At 42.7% G+C, this 19,603-nt stretch overlaps 1 protein-coding gene across 3 annotated transcripts in view; it reads right to left on the reverse strand.

The window, feature by feature from the left end:
• LOC120017710 (zinc transporter 6-like) overlaps positions 1–19,603 on the reverse strand; it is a 91,205-nt gene that overhangs the window by 67,539 nt on the left and 4,063 nt on the right. For all 3 annotated transcript variants that reach the window (XM_038960655.1, XM_038960654.1, XM_038960653.1), the window contains exon 4: positions 11,324–11,408. In XM_038960655.1, the coding sequence (XP_038816583.1) occupies positions 11,324–11,408 (85 nt within the window). The remainder of the gene's footprint in view (positions 1–11,323; positions 11,409–19,603) is intronic.

A 19,603-nucleotide genomic window follows, 5' to 3' on the forward strand; every position in this document is an offset into this window, starting at 1 on the left:
GCTGCCAACATACTGACTCAACTCCAGCTCACTTTAATAATGGAATTGATGGAAATTGATTAAAAAAATGTATCACTAGCCACTTTAAAAAATGCCACTTAATATAATGTATATGTATATACTGTACTCTATATCATCTACTGCATCTTGCCATCTTTATGTAATACATGTATCACTAGCCACTTTAAACTATGCCACTTTTATGTTTACATACCCTACACTACTGATCTCATATGTATATACTGTACTCGATACCATCTACTACATCTTGCCTATGCCGTTCTGTACCATCACTCATTCATATATCTTTATGTACATATTCTTTAGCCCTTTACACTTGTGTGTGTATAAGGTAGTAGTTGTGGAATTGTTAGGTTAGATTACTCGTTGGTTATTACTGCATTGTCGGAACTAGAAGCACAAGCATTTTGCTACCCTCGCATTAACATCTGCTAACCATGTGTATGTGACAAATAAAATTTGATTTGATTTGATGTGCTTGTCTGGGGTGTCGGCATTTCCTGACAGTATTGTCATCCCAGCAAGGACGCAGTGAGATTATCAGTACAGCAGCTACATGACTGATAATCGTGGCAATAACCATCGGCATACACCTGATGTTTTAGATAAATTAACAGCATCTGGAGGAGAAGCGGCACCACCCTCCCTTTGGTCTGCCATCATTCACAATTTTGTGTGACATTTTTTTTTTTTTAAGGCTAAATATTCTACAAAGATTCAGCAAAATTAAAAAAATTAAAAAAAGACATTATGCATTTCAGGTAATAATAACCCAATGTTTTTCTCCCAGTACAAACTAGCTAGCAACAATAAGCTAGCTAACTGTCCAGGAATGTTTTTATGCGTTTCGACCTGTACCCAAATTAATGTAGTTGGTTTAGTTAGTTTTGGTATTTTGCCTCTGGTGCGCGGAGCCGGTTTGGTCAGCTGTCTGGCATGGAGCAGCAAAACTAGTCATAACCCAGAGGAGGAGGCCCGGTGGGCCGGCTCCCTCCAGAGCTGAACCCAATACGTGGAGCATAATGTTTGCAGATTAAGGTCACTGGAGTATGATTTCAGACCTGATCAATGGGAGATTAAAAAGGGTAGGAGCACAGTGGAGGAATATGACTCAGGAGCTGCATATTTAATGTTGTCTGCAGAGCAGAAGCCCAAAGCAGTCTGATCGGCTGACTGTTCCCTGTGCCTTGCTGCCATCCCAGCCCCAGCCTCAGCCCCTAGCCCCAGCCTCACCTCCCGGCCCCAGTTCCACCCCAGGGAACAAAGCCCATTAACGGCATTAAGTGCTGCCTGGTTATCGGAGGATAAGCAAAAGTTGACGGGCCTTTGGGCCACGGGTGTGTATCACCTTTCCCTGGGCCAGGCTCTGCTGGGTCCTAACCGCATTGGCGCATACACACAGGTTACACACACGGTATCTCAGATAGGAGAGATTTGCAAACTGCAGCAGTGGGCTGTCATTGCGCAGAGAAACATGCATCGACCAGGACATCTCGGGTGTCTGTCAACGCGGCACATTAAAACAATAGATCGCTCCATATGTAAACTAAAAGCTTTATTGACTGACTACACAGAAACACCTGGCAGGGGAAATGTGAACCGTGCAAAGGAAGCGGCGGCTGGTCTGGGCCTTGGGCCGTGCTGACAACCACACGGGGTGAAAGTGAGACCAGGGAAACACACATTCAGGGCTGGCTGGTACTGGGAGCACACACACCACCTTAGTGGCCCAGGGAGGGAGAAGTGAGTGACAACAAACTGCATATAGTTCAGCACACAGACATAAGCGTACAATTGTTGAGATAGTTGACCCATCAAACCTGACCTGTCAGTAACCACAACCTGAACTAGCTCCGACTACCAGCACTCACTAAGAAACTTTCGGCTGACCACAAAAAAACATTGGAGAATTGTTTGAAGGAAAACCTGACCTCAGAGATCAACATTTCAATTCACCATTCAGTGGAAACAATGAAGATGGTACACAACTCATTTAGTAAGAAAGTGTTCTGATAATGGTCAATGTATAGAATGAGATTGTATTTCTATGCATGTACCCACACCTTTGAAGTTGCTTTCAGGTTCTATGCAAAGGTTTCTCACTAGTTTACTCTTGACAGTTGGTGTATAAACAGCCACAAAGCCTTCAGAAAACATAATCATGAAAATCTCTAGTTGTAATCAACAATATAAGATAACAATTCTCACCTTTTCAAAGTGTGGTGTTACTGAACCCCCCCCCCCCCCCCATGGCTTTTGTACAAGTTGGCCCTATTGTTGTCAGAGCGACAGACTACACTGAATCCTGATGGATGAGGCAAGTAGGATATAGCTTAGCCCTCTGAATAGGAAGATATGGGTGAGCAGCACATTGGTTTTGTCCAATAATTAATAGGCTTGTGTAACGTGAGGCTGCAGAAAGAGGCTGGAACTCCACACTTTAAGTAGGATGTCAGAAATTAATAGGGGTACAAGGACAGGTCTCTGAGGAGCTCCACACCAGCTTGTAGTGAAATCTTCCCCTGCTCCAACCCTGAGCTGAATAAACAGTCTCTGACCAGACTTGGCTTGGATAGGATAGGGTGGATCTCAGTCTGTGGAATGTCTCAGGTGTACCAAAGTGTCTTAATTTAACAGCATCAAAACCAGATGCTGCAATTAGATTAGCTCATATTAGGTAGCTCGATAAAGATTACATAAGGTAATGAGGCCATTAGCTGTACTGAACATACTGTCCACGAGCCACATTACCTAGTTCTAGCCTATAAACTACATGTCTATGAAAAAAAGCGAACCTTGTGGACCTATTATATAGCTATAGATCAGTGTCCAGGGCCAGATTCTAAGTACAGCAGATATGAGCAGATGTCACCTACTCTCCGAGGGTGTCTCAGGGGGAGTTGGGATATACAAAAACACATTTCCAATTCACTTATGCGTATAATACACACTTGTACATGTGTGAAATAGGACAAATATAAGCACCCACCTAATATTTTAGTTTTTTTATGTGGTTGTATGGGGAATAAATTGAATTTTATTATTGGCAAAGCTGAGAACTGAAAGTGAATCTGAATGTAGGACTGTTCCCTTTACTCACAGCCCTGTGGGACTCACCAGCTGTGCTCTAGCGGGGAAGAACAGGAGGGGCCTGGGGACTAACTAACTCTTCCTTTACCAAATACAGACACACTGGAGCGCAGACACACACGTGCACACACAGACATAAACAAACAAACACATGGACACACGTGCTGCAAGGGCCTAGACAGGATAACCTCAAGTGCCACACACAATCTCTTCCCATCTCTGACAGTCTTATCTATCTTATCTCTTATCCACAGACAGACATTTTTGTGGGAGGCATCTGCATAGAGTTTGCCACCATGCCAATCTCCTGAGAGCCACACTGAGCGAGCCGCTCAGACTGGGGGGGGTTGTCAGGACAGGGTAAACCCTTTCATTCAGACCTCTCTCTCTCTCCCTGGGCAGGAGGAAGGATGAGAGGGGGATAAAGGAGGAGGGGGGGTGTTTATAAGCCTGCAGAACAGGCACTTGACCTCCTTTCGCTTGGCTTCCCCCAGCTGTAGAAATACGGTGGGAACACACAGTCCCAGAGTATAGTGCTTCTGAGAGGAGGCTGTCTGCTATGAAGGAGCAGAGCAGACAGACATCAGATGCACTAACACACACATAGAACAAACACAAAGATTAGTTGTGTGTGTGTGTTTCTCTCCAGAAACTAAACACACTGCACACTAAACTGTGAATTAAACAAATAAAAACAAGACTCTGAACCAAGGCCAGTCACTACGTTCCATAACACCATCAAGACAGAAAATAAATGTCCTGAATTTCCAGGAATCACAACGGAGCATTAAACATGCTTAAAAGTAACCCTTTCTAATCATCCAGTATAATCCCGCATATCAATTCAGCAGAATAATTGCCATAGTAAACAAACACAGTATAAGAAGGAAATAAACCTAGAGGATCATGGGCCTTAAACAATAACCCAGTGCACACTGCAGTCAGTTTGTATTTGTCTGTAATGACCTACACAACCAACATTCCCAGGCAACTATTGATCCAGCTAAAATAAGTGTTGACAAAAGAGGGATACGCATATCAAATTAAGGCATGGACATTTTTCAACAGCTTGAAACTTTATCTAGTCTTCCGGTGCAAAATTTGATCTGGACCAGCTGACAACACCAAACATTCCTGTAGACTCATCTGTTTTATTCCGACAGCCTACGGAACAGCGCACCACTTTAGGATCAGTTATGCACACACACAAAATGAACTTTGAGGAGGTGAGGAGAGAGAATGCGAGGAATCAAGGAAATACAATTAAGAGTCATCCCCGGAAACATCCCAACACCACCCCTGAAGGCACCATTATCAGATACTTTGTAGATAGGTAATGAAAGGAAATCGATTGTTATCAAATCAGAACATTTTCAGTTGAAGAAATGGCTGTGGTCACACGCACATCCATCAAAAAACTTGGGTGCTTGGCTAATGGTACATACATGAAAAGAACATAAAGGCCTGTACACTGTTTACTCCCAAATAATTACCACCTTTAATGATCGACCGATTATGATTTTTCAATGCCGATACCGATTATTGGAGTACCAAAAAAAGCCGATACCGATTAAATCGGCCATTTTTAATTTTTTTTGTAATAATGACAATTACAACAATACTGAATGAACATTTATTTTAACTTAATATAATACATCAATTAAATCAATTTAGCCTCAAATAAATAATGAAACATGTTCAATTTGGTTTAAATAATGCAAAAACAAAGTGTTGGAGAAGAAAGTAAAAGTGCAATATGTGCCATGTAAAAAAGCTAACGTTTAAGTTCCTTGCTCAGAACATGAGACCATATGAAAGCTGGTGGTTCCTTTAAACATGAGTCTTCAATATTCCCAGGTAAGAAGTTTTAGGTTGTAGTTATTATAGGAATTATAGGACTATTTCTCTCTATACCATTTGTATTTCATATACCTTTGACTATTGGATGTTCTTATAGGCACTTTAGTATTGCCAGTGTAACGGTATAGCTTCCGTCCTTCTCCTCGCCCCTACCTGGGCTCGAACCAGGAACACATCGACAACAGCCACCCTCGAAGCATCGTTACCCATCGCTCCACAAAAGAGCAAGGGGAACAACTACTCCAAGTCTCAGAGCGAGTGACGTCACCGATTGAAACGCTATTAGCGCGCACCCCGCTAACTAGCTAGCCATTTCACATCGGTAACACCAGCCTAATCTCGGGCGTTGATAGGCTTGAAGTCGTAAACAGCTCAATGCTTGAAGCATTGTGAAGAGCTGCTGGCAAATGAACGAAAGTGCTGTTTGAATGAATGCGTACGAGCCTGCTGCTGCCTACCATCGCTCAGTCAGACTGCTCTATCAAATATCAAATCATAGACTTAATTATAACACACAGAAATACGAGCCTTTGGTCATTAATATGGTCGAATCCGGAAACTATAATTTCGAAAACAAAACGTTTATTCTTTCAGTGAAATACGGAACCGTTCCGTATTTTATCTAACGGGTGGCATCCATAAGTCTAAATATTCCTGTTACATTGCACAACCTTCAATGTTATGTCATAATTACGTAAAATTCTGGCAAATTAGTTCGCAACAAGCCAGGCGGCCCAAATTGTTGCATATACCCTGACTCTGCGTGCAATGAACGCAAGAGAAGTGACACAATTTCACCTGGTTAATATTGCCTGCTAACTTGGATTTCTTTTAGCTAAATATGCAGGTTTAAAAATATATACTTCTGTGTATTGATTTTAAGAAAGGCATTGATGTTTATGGTTAGGTACAGTCGTGCAACAATTGCGCTTTTTTCGCAAATGCGCTTTTGTTAAATCATCCCCCGTTTGGCGAAGTTGGCTGTCTTTGTTAGGAAGAAATAGTCTTCACACAGTTCGCAACGAGCCAGGCGGCCCAAACTGCTGCATATACCCTGACTCTGTTGCAAGAGAAGTGACACAATTACCCTAGTTAAAAGAAATTAATGTTAGCAGGCAATATTAACTAAATATGCAGGTTTCAAAATATATACTTGTGTATTGATTTTAAGAAAGGCATTTATGTTTAGGTACACAGTGGAGCAACGACAGTCCTTTTTCGCGAATGCGCACCGCATCGATTATATGCAAAGCAGGACACGCTAGATAAACTAGTAATATCAACCATGTGTAGTTAACTAGTGATTATGATTGATTGATTGTTTTTTATAAGATACGTTTAATACTAGCTAGCAACTTACCTTGGCTTCTTACTGCATTCGCGTTACAGGCAGGCTCCTTGTGGAGTGCAATGTAAGGCAGGTGGTAAGAGCGTTGGACTAGTTAACCGTAAGGTTGCAAGATTGAATCCCCAAGCTGACAAGGTGAAAGTCTGTCGTTCTGCCCCTGAACAAAGCAGTTAACCCACCGTTCCTAGGCCATCATTGAAAATAAGAATGTGTTCTTAACTGACCTGCCTAGTTAAATAAAGGTGTAATTTTTTAAAACAAAAAAAACAGATTTTTTTTATTTTTAAATCGGCCAAATCGGTTTCCAAAAATACCGATTTCCGATTGTTATGAAAACTTGAAATCGGCCCTAATTAATCGTCCATTCCGATTAATCGGTCGACCTCTAGTTTTGATCCAGAGGATCTTTGTCAGGTCCAAAATATCTGCTAGCTATATAAATACATTTCTGGTTGCTATTCCTTAAAAGTACATATAGCTCTTCTTCCTGAAATTAGCAACAAATCTGTAAATTACAAGCTATTATCTTTCTACCATTGTTCATAGCTATTAGCTACAGACAGGATAATGTATCTATATATCAGCGGAAGTAGCCTCCTAAGAGATCCATTTTTCCTTTTTAGTATTTTTATGAGAAACTGGAACAGAAAATTAGTTGCACTGCAATGTCTTCCTTTTGAATTTGAAAGGCTTCATGCTAATGACATCTTAAGGCGGCAGGTAGCCGAGCGGGTAGAGCGTTGGGCCAGTAAACTGAAAAGGTTACTCGTCTGAATCACCAAGCTGACAAGGTGAAAAATCTGCCGTGGGCCCTTGAGCAAGGCACTTAACCATAATTCCTGTTGATAATGGCTGACCCTGGCCGTAACCCCACTCTCCCGAGGGTGTCTCAGGGGGAGTTGGGATATACAAAAAACACATTTCCAATTCACACATGAGTATAATACACACTTGTGCATGTGTGAAATAGGACAAATATAAGCACCCACCAAATTATTAAAAGGGATTTATTTTGGATTTATGCTGCCCTTATACTCAAAATTAGGCCTACTACTATTTTAGGCCTAAAATTAGGCCTTCTGGCTCGGGCAAGTAGCCTTGCCCGAGCCAGAATGGCCCATAGGGCAGGAGCCCATCTCCTGTTGTTGTAGTCTGAGGCAGCTGGAGAGGGTGCTAGTCTATCACTAGGCCTCGATGTATTCACATGCTAAGCCTAGTAATAGCCTGCAATGCCACTGTTAATTACATGTTCTCTTCCAAGTAGCGTTATGCATGCTTGTTTAACAACCGCTTAATGAAAATGCACTATAAATAGACCTGTCAGCGAGAAATGCAGCATGTCGTCCTTGTGTGTTTTGTTCAGTGTCACTGAATTGGAAACCCCCATAAATAGACAATGAGATTTAAGTGTAGTCACATTTTCTCTTAGTTAATCATTATCTCGCTCAACCACGAATGCTGCACTTGAATTTACGGGGCAGTGAAGGATTACCAGCAGGTTTGCGTCAAACTCTGTGGAGCTAACATTGATTCTATCCAATCTGCAAGGAAGGATTAGGAGTAGTAGCCCTCCACTTTAGAGGTTTGTAATGGAAAAACATCTCCTGCTCAGGTTTAGAATAGGAGATCTCTTCAGGAAGCCGCTTTCTCACAAATGAGCAGCTACATTCACAGCTAGGACCAGTCACAGGGATGAGGCTTGGTGCTGCTGATGGGGACCTCAGATTGTTCTCAGACCAGGCTCACAGCCCTTCCTCTCTCTTCCTCCTCCTGTGTGACTATATGGCCGCTGACATGGCAAATTTCGGCCCGATTATGCAAACCCCACGTTCTATGGTTCCGTCCTGCATGCCTTTGGGACATTATCGTATCAAATTCAATTAGAGATTCTCTTTTGTTTTCACAATGTCACTCAGTTGATGATGCTCTACTGGAATGACTAGTCCACTGTAGGCAGTACGGAGCATGTATGAAAAGCATACATCTCCTATGCAACAGCAGTGTAGCTTTGCTTTGTTGTAACACTGGCATTGTTTACTATGAAGGGGGAGGGAGAGAGGAGGACGGGAGGGGAGTCTAATGAACCGGAAGCCAAATGCTCAGCCCACCACATTACGGTAAATATGCAATGACTGGAAAACATTCAGAGATGTGGAAGAGATCTAATTTGCCACACAGACACACTATAATAAAATCCTCAGACCACTACACTACCGCTCCTCTCAGTCTGAGCAGCAAACTCATAACACACAGCTAAAACAACATCCGCAAGCTTGTACAGTTGTCCTGACACCACACAAACTAGTGTTGTCCTGACACCACACAAACAGCATATACTAGTGCTGTCACAATATCATAATTTGGAGTTTGATAGTAGGTTTGGTATCACAATACTCAATACCAAAACGATACCACAGCAAACAAATAAAGTTGGGAGAAGGACAGATTTTCCAATCATCTTTCCAGGTTTTTGCTTTTCAAAACCACACTTAACAGAAAAACAACTAGACTAGATGTTCTAAGTTCACAACAATGAACTCATTCAAGTCAATGATGACATAATGGGTGGACTAGCGGCCATGGATGCAGTAAAGAGGTCAATCGAACTCTAACACACAATGGAATTACCATGGAAACGCGTGGGGAAAAGGGCTGTGGGAGAAAGATTCAGAATCTCCTCATTGCCCCCCTGCAAAATTAGCCTACATTGACATTCTACATTACCATTGAAATTATTGCATCACAATACTGGCAGCCATTGCGAGTGTACCCAGTCAAATGAGTTCAGTCAAATTGCCAGGGTAAGAAGTTCTGAATCTGTTCTATTCATTCTATTTCTATGTGTGCTGCTGCTGCATTGTGGTCACTCAGTCAGCGATTTGTTCGACCAAAACATAAATACATTTTTTTTACGGTCATGACGACTATTTTATTTTCATGGCGGTCTTCATCCATAACCGTCAGTTACACGGTAATTATGCCAGCCCTAATTTTACCACACAGGAGACCACTTTTGAGGTCTGTGAAAAATCTGACATTTTGATTGAGTTGCCCTTTAATTTAAGTGTGCATGCACTGTAAAGATGTATAGCGAGCATTACATGGAAATAACCCATTTTGCATGGAGATTACTTTCAAATGGCAGAAGCCTTCAATGGCAGTCAATTGGGTTGGGATTCTATTGGTTGGGAGCGAGCAGCCAATTATCAGAGCATTTGTGTCTTCAATTGGTTTACCAAGTTTGTAAATTGCTTTAAGCAATATGACTGCCATCTAGTGCCAATAAATGAATGACAAGATTTGGTTCAAGACCCCAGCAAGGCAGGTGGCGGCGGCAAGTCACCAATATTAGCCCTTACACTTTTTTTCTAACATAACAAGAAAATTGACTGCTTTAAAATGGAGAGCGCGCCATTGAGCCTGTCACCAAGGCCATAATGGCACAGATACAACGTTGCAATCTCTATAGAATGCACCAAGCACTGTTTGGTTAGCAGTGTTTCTGTAGCGCACGTGAGTTTGCTAAACAAATGCCCACTGGATTTAAGAAAATAATCATGATTCTGCCAGGTAGGCATAGGCTACTTTGTAGTTAACTTTAAATTGAAAAGGTTTTTGGGAAAGCCAAAAACAGCTACACAAAGTGGTAGACATACAAGCACCAAACACACAGGGACATGCCCGTGCCGTTGCCTCTTTAGAAGATTCCAGGGAATAGAAATCACTGACGCAGTCTGTTCATGTCTTATGGTAAACTTGGGCAAATTAATATGTGTTCTAATAAGTACAATAGATGATTTCCAAACATGTACGCACAGAAGTGTTCTAGAATATTGGACCGTTGGCTTTCATACTTCTTGAATTCTCAGCGCAGCTCAAGCAATTTCTCCAACTGTCAACACATTCAAATGAATAGAGGAAACGTACCGGAGCCACGTTGGTTGGGAATTGTGGGGAGGTGAACTTTCGGGCTGTGCGTCCCGCACGGATGGTGGTCTCAGAGCCACGTAGCTACAGTAAGTCACAATGGGACGCCAGACTATCGCGTCTGTGGATTTCGATTTACGCTTAACACATACTATTTGCAGCGGGACTGACATCAAACTTGTTTTATGATTGCATAACATTTTTTTTTTTAATCCCTTAACTTGAATTAGTAATAATATCATATTGATGTTGACATGTAAGATTGGGGGCAGCTTATGAGATCTACACATTACCATCTCCATAAACAGATGGTAATCACATTACCATCTCCCTAAACACAAGGCTGATCTGTGCAGATATAGGCTGGAAAATGCCATTACAGCACAGAGGAAAGACTATCTCGCCCTCAATGGCTTCAATATTAGCACAGCTTGGTTTCGGTGTGGATAAACACCATATAGGAAGTGTACCAACAGTTTCCTGTCCTGTGGATCCATTCTCCTCCGTCTCTGAGCAGAAGGGTCTAACTGCCTGGTGCTGCGGTTTATTTGTGCTGGCTATTGACGTCTGTGTCGCATTCCTCGGGCCGCTCAATATCTGAACGTCTTCCATTTCCTGTGTCTCTGACACACAACACTGGTGGAGGCTGCTTGTGTTGCCATGTTTTTCATTGCACAAATTTTCAGAGGGATTAATCATAAAAGGATTTCACACCGATTTCACCATGATCATCATCACAACAAGACTGCGACACCAGCAAAGATCTAATCTGCAATGTGGGGGTGGGGAGGTCGGATCATAGTAGATGAATTACTATTTTCTTCAGTCAAGAGGACTGTGACTGAATCTATAATATGGGATCTCTCTCTCTGAACATCATGAGTAGATCTAAGTAGTTGGAGAATAATCACTATAATGGTGTGAACTGCCATGGCCCTAGGTGAACAACTTTAGGGAGAACAGAATTACGTCAGAGCACAATATCAGAACAATGTCAGTACAGAGTGTTCTCACTGACGTCCTCTACTACGCCTGGCTGGCTGTGTGGAACACTGTCACGTGATGAGGACTACTCACCCATACTGTTGGTGGAGCTGCACCACATCAGCAGGCAACCAGTACAGAGGACATTCAGCATGCTGAACACCAGGATTCTCCATGACTGAAACACACAGAGCATAACATTAAATAGAGCTTTCCAAATCAAATTAATTCCTTTAGATCTATAGGATTGATGGGAGTGGGATATTAACAGGTAATGCAAGTGGATGATAGGTTATATTATGCCAGTGCCTAACCTATCTGTCTGTTAAAAAAATATATATATATATTTTTTTAATCTGCTCCGTAATTCAGTGAATGCTTTGTATCAGACAAACCATGTAAAAAATGGAAAGCAAAAATGTGAGGAGGACGGTACAAACTCGAGGCCATCCACCGCTGCTTGGCCTGTCACTTTGTGTTGGAGTCAGAGGCTGTCCTTGGAGTGCTGTGAAATCTACAATTACTGCGGTGCGCAGTGTTATGACAGGGCTAGGGCGTCTTGTGACAGCCGGAGCCAGGGACAGAGATAGGAGCTGAAGTGTGTGTGTGGGCCTGTTGTGGCGTCAGGGCCTTACAGAACGCTGTGACCGTGTGTGTGTGCAAACAGAGTGACAGTATGCTGCACAACACATCCCAACCACACACTAACAGACACACACGAAAAACACACGAGATGACACACTGACACCCTCTGGGTAACGGCGGTATTGCAGGTAAACATGTCAGCACATCTTTTTCCTGAGGGTTGTACTGAAGACATCACATATCCAAGTAAAATTTTACATTGGAGTGACACTCGCAAACACCCTTAGGAAATTCAGCCTCCCTGAGTCACAGACTACAGTTGCTGATATATCATCTATAAATAACGTGTCGACCTAAAGTACTGCATCATCAGCTTGCGACAAACACTATACTGCATCATCAGCCCGAGCATGCGCCACGCAACGTGCATGCATTATAAGACTGAGTTATCCATGGCTGCTGTGTGGCTCAGTTGGTTGAGCATGGCGCTTGCAACGCCAGGATTGTGGTTTCGATTCCCGGGGCCACCCATGCGTAAAATGTATGCACGCCATAACTAAGTCCCTTTGGATAAAAGTCTGCTAAATGGCTTATTATTATATTATACAGGACACATGCCAAGTGACTGCTAAGCTCCGTAATGAGGAAGTTAGACTGACTGCATCTTCTCTGTGTGACTAGTAGTTTCACTGTTATGTCTTTAATCCAGCAGAGTATAAACCTACTCCACAGCACAGGGGGAGAGGACCCACTGTATTTTACTGCCAGGTCAACAGCAGAATCATTCTAGAAGACTCCTGCTAGTAGGTGCATGGATGGAGCAGTGTCCAGCCACAGTGAGCCTAGCCTCAAGTATCACACAATCACACCCTTATCAAGAAAGACAACACTCCCCATAAAATCCACTAAAAATCCACTTTCCACTAAAAGTATCAAGTCTAGAACTCTTTCCTTTCAGAAAACTTAAGTCTCCTCTCTATGCATGTGAAGTGAACTAAGATGACTCTACCTCGATCAGTCTCTGTTCCTATAAAACCAAACCCAGTGCCAGTCTCTTCCATACAGCTTTAAGGGAGAGTAGTCAGAAGTCACACCACAGCACACTCTCTCCCTAGTCCCTACTCTTGTAGAAGAGGGCCTTTACCTCTGGCAGATGGGCCGCTTGGAGCCAAAAGCAGCTTATCCCAGACAGTGTAGCCCCGAGGCTAGCCATCCCATTGGTCCTTCGGTAGAGGCATGCCGAGCTACACTAGCAGAGCTAGCTAGTACACCGGCAGATGGAACACATACAGATAATTCCTAAAGAGGGGATTGAACCCCCATGTACCCTCGCTGTACACAGTCAGTGGAGAGCAGGGTATCAGTCAAGAGCCTTAATGTGTCCCTGTGGACAGAAGCCTTACAGTCCGGTCTTTATACCATCCAATATCCCATGTGTAACGGAGATAAGAACATGCCGTAAGCTCACTGCACAGCTTAAAATGTTGCCAATGGTGCTATCTAAATTGGATCTTTTTCTATAGCTCAACTGGTTCGTACGTTGTCAAGGATGTCAGTCACGTACGTGTTAGAGCGGCAGAGGAACCCGGATTCGAGCCGTGGTACGGACAGTTTACTCCAAGTTGTACTCAGGGAGGAAGCTAATACTACTAAGCTAGCAGTGATGTCGGTTTCACATACAGCCCTGATCCTTTGATACTAGCCTATAGTGGGGTCCGGAATTATTGGATCCCTTGATGAAGAGGAGCAAAAAAAAGACTATAAAATAAATACTGAGCTATATTGTATGCTACAATATCCAGTCAGTCTTCCTGACTCATAGAAACATTTTGTTTTTATTATTTTTTACTAAAACAATTGCTCAGAGAAAAAGATAGTTTAACAAGTAATAACAATTTTGTTAAATTATTGGATTGAGTTTAACACTCCAGTCTATCACCCTCCCCTTGCGATAATGTTTTATGAGATTGAGAACATATCTTATACCATTCCTCCATAAAGAATATTTCCATATCCATCCTCCATAAAGACCTTATTTTAAAGTCCTAAGTGTTTTAAGGCATAACATGCCCCCACATGACTTCACTGTCAAGGTCACATATACTCTTACAGCTTGGCTTGTATAACAGCATTGCACTTTGCAGAGCCTTTTGCCTTTTTCTCTACCAGGTACCCGAAAGCGAATCAAAAGCCTTCCAGGAAAATATACCAGGGATATTTTGGATACAACCTACATTTTTAAAAAGTAATGTTTACGTGTCAAAACGTGTCAAAGATGTTGCACATAGCCACTTCTTTGTCTTTGTGGAAGTGATGGATGATGCTTCAAAGGCTTGACAAAACAGGGGCAAACCAAAGTTGACCTGTAGGGGAGAGAGGGGTATGTTGAGCCAAAGGGGGATGATGAGCCACCCTTGTTTCTAGGAAACTATATACAAAATTAATCATTTGACCAAATATTTGGGAAGAGGTAATTTCGTGGAGTCTGTAAACGAAGAAACCACATGGAAAAAGTGGTACGGCACTTAAATCCAAAATATGGATTTTCACCAAGTCAAATTAATTTTTTGCGTTGAAGTTTCATGATTCTTGTATCTACATCAAAGTAGATACTTTTTTAAAATATTTTTTAAATAAATTTGATCCCCTTTTCTCCCCAATTTTCATGGTATCCAATCACTAGTAATTACTATCTTGTCTCATCGCTACAACTCCCGTACGGGCTCGGGAGAGACGAAGGTCGAAAGCCACGCGTCCTCCGAAGCACAACCCAACCAAGCCGCACTGCTTCTTAACACAGCGCGCCTCCAACCCGGAAGCCAGCCGCACCAATGTGTCGGAGGAAACACCGTGCACCTGGCCCCCTTGGTTAGCGCGCACTGCGCCTGGCCCGCCACAGGAGTCGCTGGAGCGCGATGAGACAAGGATATCCCTACCGGCCAAACCCTCCCTAACCCGGACGACGCTAGCCCAATTGTGCGTCGCCCCACGGACCTCCCGGTCGCGGCCGGCTGCGACAGAGCCTGGGCGCGAACCCAGAGACTCTGGTGGCGCAGCTAGCACTGCGATGCAGTGCCCTAGACCACTGCGCCACCCGGGAGGCCCCAAAGTAGATACTTCTAACATTGTTCAATACATCAGTTGGGTTCTCTATAAGTTTCAATATGAGGTCTTACACGCATACTACATGACCAAAAGTATGTGGAGACCTGCTCGTCGAACATCTCATTCAAAAATCATGGGCATTAATATGGAGTTGGTCCCCCCTTTGCTGCTATAAAAGCCTCCACTCTTCTGGGACAGCTTTCCACTAGATGTTGGAACATTGCTGCAGGGGACTTGCTTCCATTTAGCCACAAGAGCATTAGTGAGGTCGGCACTGATGTGGGGCAATTAGGCCTGGCTCGCAGTCGGCGTTCCAATTTTTCCCAAAAGTGTTCGATAGGGTTGAGGTCAGGATTCTGTGCAGGCTAGTCAAGTTCTTACACAACGATCTCAACAAACCATTTCTGTATGGACCTCGCTTTGTGCACTGGGGCATTGTCATGCTGAAACAGGAAAGGGCCTTCCCCAAACTGTTGCCACAAAGTTGGAAGCACAGAATCCTCTAGATTGGCATTGTATGCTGTAGCGTTAAGATATCCCTTCACTGGAACTAAGGAGCCTAAACCATGAAAAACAGTCCCAGACCATTACTCCTCCTCCACCAAACTATACAGTTGGCATTATGCATTCGGGCAGCAGGTATCTTTCTCCTGGCATCCGCCAAACCCAGATTTGTCTGTCAGTGTCAGATGGTGAAGCGTGATTCATCACTCCAGAGAACGCGTTTCCACTGCTCCAGAGTCCAATGGCAACGAGCTTTACACCACTCCAGCCGACGCTTGGCATTGCACATGGTGATCTTAGGCTTGTGTGTGGCTGCTCGACCATGGAAACCCATTTGCTCGACCACGGAAACCCGCCTCATGAAGCTCCCGCCGAACAGTTATTGTGCTGACGTTTCTTCCAAAGGCAGTTTTGAATTCAGTAGTGAGTGTTCCAGTCGAGGACAGACAATTCTTACCCACTTCAGCACTCAGCGGTCCCGTTCTGAGAGCTTGTGTGGCCTACCACCTCGCGGCTGAGTCGTTGTTGCTCCTAGACGTTCCACTTCACAATAACAGCACTTGCTGTTGACCGGGGCAGCTCTAGCAGGGCAGAAATGTAATGAACCGACTTGTTGGAAAGGTGGCATCCTATGACGTTGCCACGTTGAAAGTCACTGAGCTCTTCAGTAAGGCCATTCAATTGACAATGTTTGTCTATGGAGATTGCATGGCTGTGTGCTTGATTTTATATACCGGTCAGCAATGGATGTGGCTGAAATAGCCGAGTCCACTAATTTGAAGGGGTGCCCACATACATATACACACACGTTCAAAAGTTTGGGGTCACTTAGAAATGTCCTTGTTCTTGAAAGAAAAGCACATTATTTTTGCCTATTAATATAACATCAAATTGATCAGAAATACAATTTAGACAATGTTAACGTTGTAAATGAGTATTGTAGCTGGAAACGGCAGATTTTTTTATGGAATATCTACATAGTCTACATCTACATAGAAATGAAGGCTATTCCATGTGAGAAATTGCCAAGAAACTGAAGATCTCGTACAGCGCTGTGTACTACTCCCTTCACAGAACAGCGCAAACTGTCTCTAACCAGAATAGAAAGAGGAGTGGGAGGCCCCGGTGCACAACTGAGCAAGAGGACAAGTACATTAGTGTCTAATTTGAGAAACAGACGCCTCACAAGTCCTCAACTGGCAGCTTCAATAAATAGTACCCGCAAAACACCAGTCTCAACGTCAACAGTGAAGAGGCAACCCCGGGATGCTAGCCTTCTAGGCAGAGTTCCTCAGTCCAGTGTCTGTGTTCTTTTGCCCATCTTAATCTTTTATTGGCCAGTCAGAGATGGCTTTTTTTTTGCAACTCTGCCTAGAAGGTCAGCATCCCGAAGTCTCCTCTTCACTGTTAACGTTGAGACTGGTGTTTTGCGCTGTTTGCGCTGTTCTGGGAGTAGTACACAGCGCTTTACGAGATCTTCAGTTCCTTGGAAATTTCTCACATGGAGTAGCCTTAATTTCTCAGAACAAGAATAGACTGATGAGTTTCAGAAGAAAGTTCTTTGTTTCTAACCATTTTGAGCCTGTAATCGAACTCACAAATGCTGATGCTCCAGATACTCAACTAGTATAAAGGCCAGTTTTATTGCTTCTTTAAATCAGAACAGTTTTCAGCTGTGCTAACATAATTGCAAAAGGGTTCTCTAATGATCAATTAGCCTTTTAAAATGATCCAACTTGGATTAGCTAACACAACGTGCCATTGGAACACATGAGTGATGGTTGCTGATAATGGGCCTCTGTACGCATACGTTGACATTTCATAAACATCTTGCGTTTCCAGCTACAATACTCATTTACAATAATAACACTGTACTCCTGATCAATTTGATGTTATTTTAATGGACAATTTTGTTTTTGCTTTTCTTTCAAAAGCAAGGACATTTCTATTTGACCTCAAACTTTTGAACGGTAGTGTATACTGTTGAAGTCAGAAGTTTACATACACACATAGCCAAATACATTTAAACTCAGTTTTTCACAATTCCTCACATTTAATCCTAATTAAAATCCCCTGTCTTAGGTCAGTTAGGATCCCCACTTTATTTTAAGAATGTGAAATGTCAGAATAATAGAGTGATTTATTTCAGCTTTTATTTCTTTCATCACATTCCCAGTGGGTCAGAAGTTAACATACACTCAATTAGTATGTGAGCACTGCCTTTAAATTGTTTAACTTGGGTCAAACGTTTCGGGTAGCCTTCCACAAGCTTCCCACAATAAGTTGGGTGAATTCTGGCCCATTCCTCCTGACAGAGCTGGTGTAACGGAGTCAGATTTGTAGGCCTCCTTGCTCGCACATGCTTTTTCAGTTCTGCCCACACATTTTCTATAGGATTGAGGTCAGGGCTTTGTGATGGCCACTCCAATACCTTGACTTTGTTGTCCTTAAGCCATTTTGCCACAACTTTGGAAGAATGCTTGGGGTCATTGTCCATTTGGAAGACCCATTTGCGACTAAGATTTAACTTCCTGACTGATGCCTTGAGATGTTGCTTCAATATATCCACATAATTTTCCATCCTCATGATGCCATCTATTTTGTAAAGTGCATCAGTCCCTCCTGCAGCAAAGCACCACCACAACATGATGCTGCCACCCCCGTGCTTCATGGTTGGGATGGTGTTCTTCAGCTTGCAAGCTCCCCCTTTTGCCCCTCAACCATACCGATGGTCATTATGGCCAAACAGTTGTATTTTTGTTTCATCAGACCAGAGGTAATTGATCTTTGTCCCCCATGTGCAGTTGCAAACCGTAGTCTGTTTTTTTTTAATGGCGGTTTTGGAGCAGTGGCTTCTTCCTTGCTGAGCGGCCTTTAAGGTTATGTTGATACAGGACTCGTTTTACTGTGGATATAGATACTTTTGAACCTTTGTTCTGGAATTGATTTGCACTTTTCGCACCAAAGTACGTTCATCTCTAGGAGACAGAACGCATCTCCTTCCTGAGCGGTGTGACGGCTGTGTGGTCCCATGGTGTTTATACTTGTGTACTATTGTTTGTACAGATGAATGTGGTACCTTCAGGCATTTGGAAATTCCTCCCAAGGATGAACCAGACTTGTGGAGGTCTACAATTTGTTTTCTGAGGTCTTGGCTGATTTCTTTTGATTTTCCCATGATGTCTAGCAAAGAGGCACTGAGCTTGAAGGTAGGCCGTGAAATACATCCACAGGTACCCTCCAATTGACTCAAATGATGTCAATTAGCCTATCAGACGCTTCTAAAGCCATTACATAATTTTCTGGAATTTTCCAAGCTGTTTAAAGGCACAGACAACTTTGTGTATGTAAACTTCTGACCCACTGGAAATGTGATCCAATGAATTATAAGTGAAATAATCTGCCTGTAAACAATTGTTGAAAAAATAATAATATAAATAAAAAACTTGTGTCGTACACAAAATAGATGTCCTAACCGACTTGCCAAAACTATAATTTGTTAACAAGACATTTGTGAAGTGGTTGAAAAACGAGTTTTAATGACTCCAACCTAAGTGTATGTAAACTTCCGACTTCAACTGTATTTGTGTAGCATGAAAGTGCAACCTTGTAGCTGTGTGGGCTAATATAGTCTAAATGTTTGTCTTTGGGGTAAGTTGACCCAATAGCAAGTTGAGCAAATTGAAGTGTTTTCTTCCCAGATGTAATGGAAAGCATTATCGCTGGGATATGAGGTAACAGGCCCATGTTAGGTGTTTTTTTTAAACTAGCATTTGTTAGGTGTTAAAGGAATATTTGGGGGTTTTGGCAATGAGGCCCTTTCACCTACTCCCCAGAGTCAGATGAACTTGTGGATACCATTTTTATGTCTGTGTCCAGTATGAAGGGAATTACAGGTAGTTTCGCAAGCCAATGCTAACTTGTGTTACCCATAGACTTCCAGTCATCACGCCAACACTAGTTAGCATTGGCTCACGAAACTACCTATAACTTCCTTCATACATAAAATAGTATCCACTAGTTTATCTGACTCTGGGGAAGTAGATAAAGGGCCTCCTTTCCAAAATCCCAAAGTATCCCTTTAAAAAGATGCACTATACAGAAATCGCACCACCATTTCCTGGTTGCTAAAATTCAAATAGTTCGCCTAATTTCAATTTATGTGACTAAACAAGAAAA

The sequence above is a fragment of the Salvelinus namaycush genome, chromosome 22 (genome assembly GCF_016432855.1).
Source record: "Salvelinus namaycush isolate Seneca chromosome 22, SaNama_1.0, whole genome shotgun sequence".
Taxonomy (NCBI): Eukaryota; Metazoa; Chordata; class Actinopteri; order Salmoniformes; family Salmonidae; genus Salvelinus; species Salvelinus namaycush.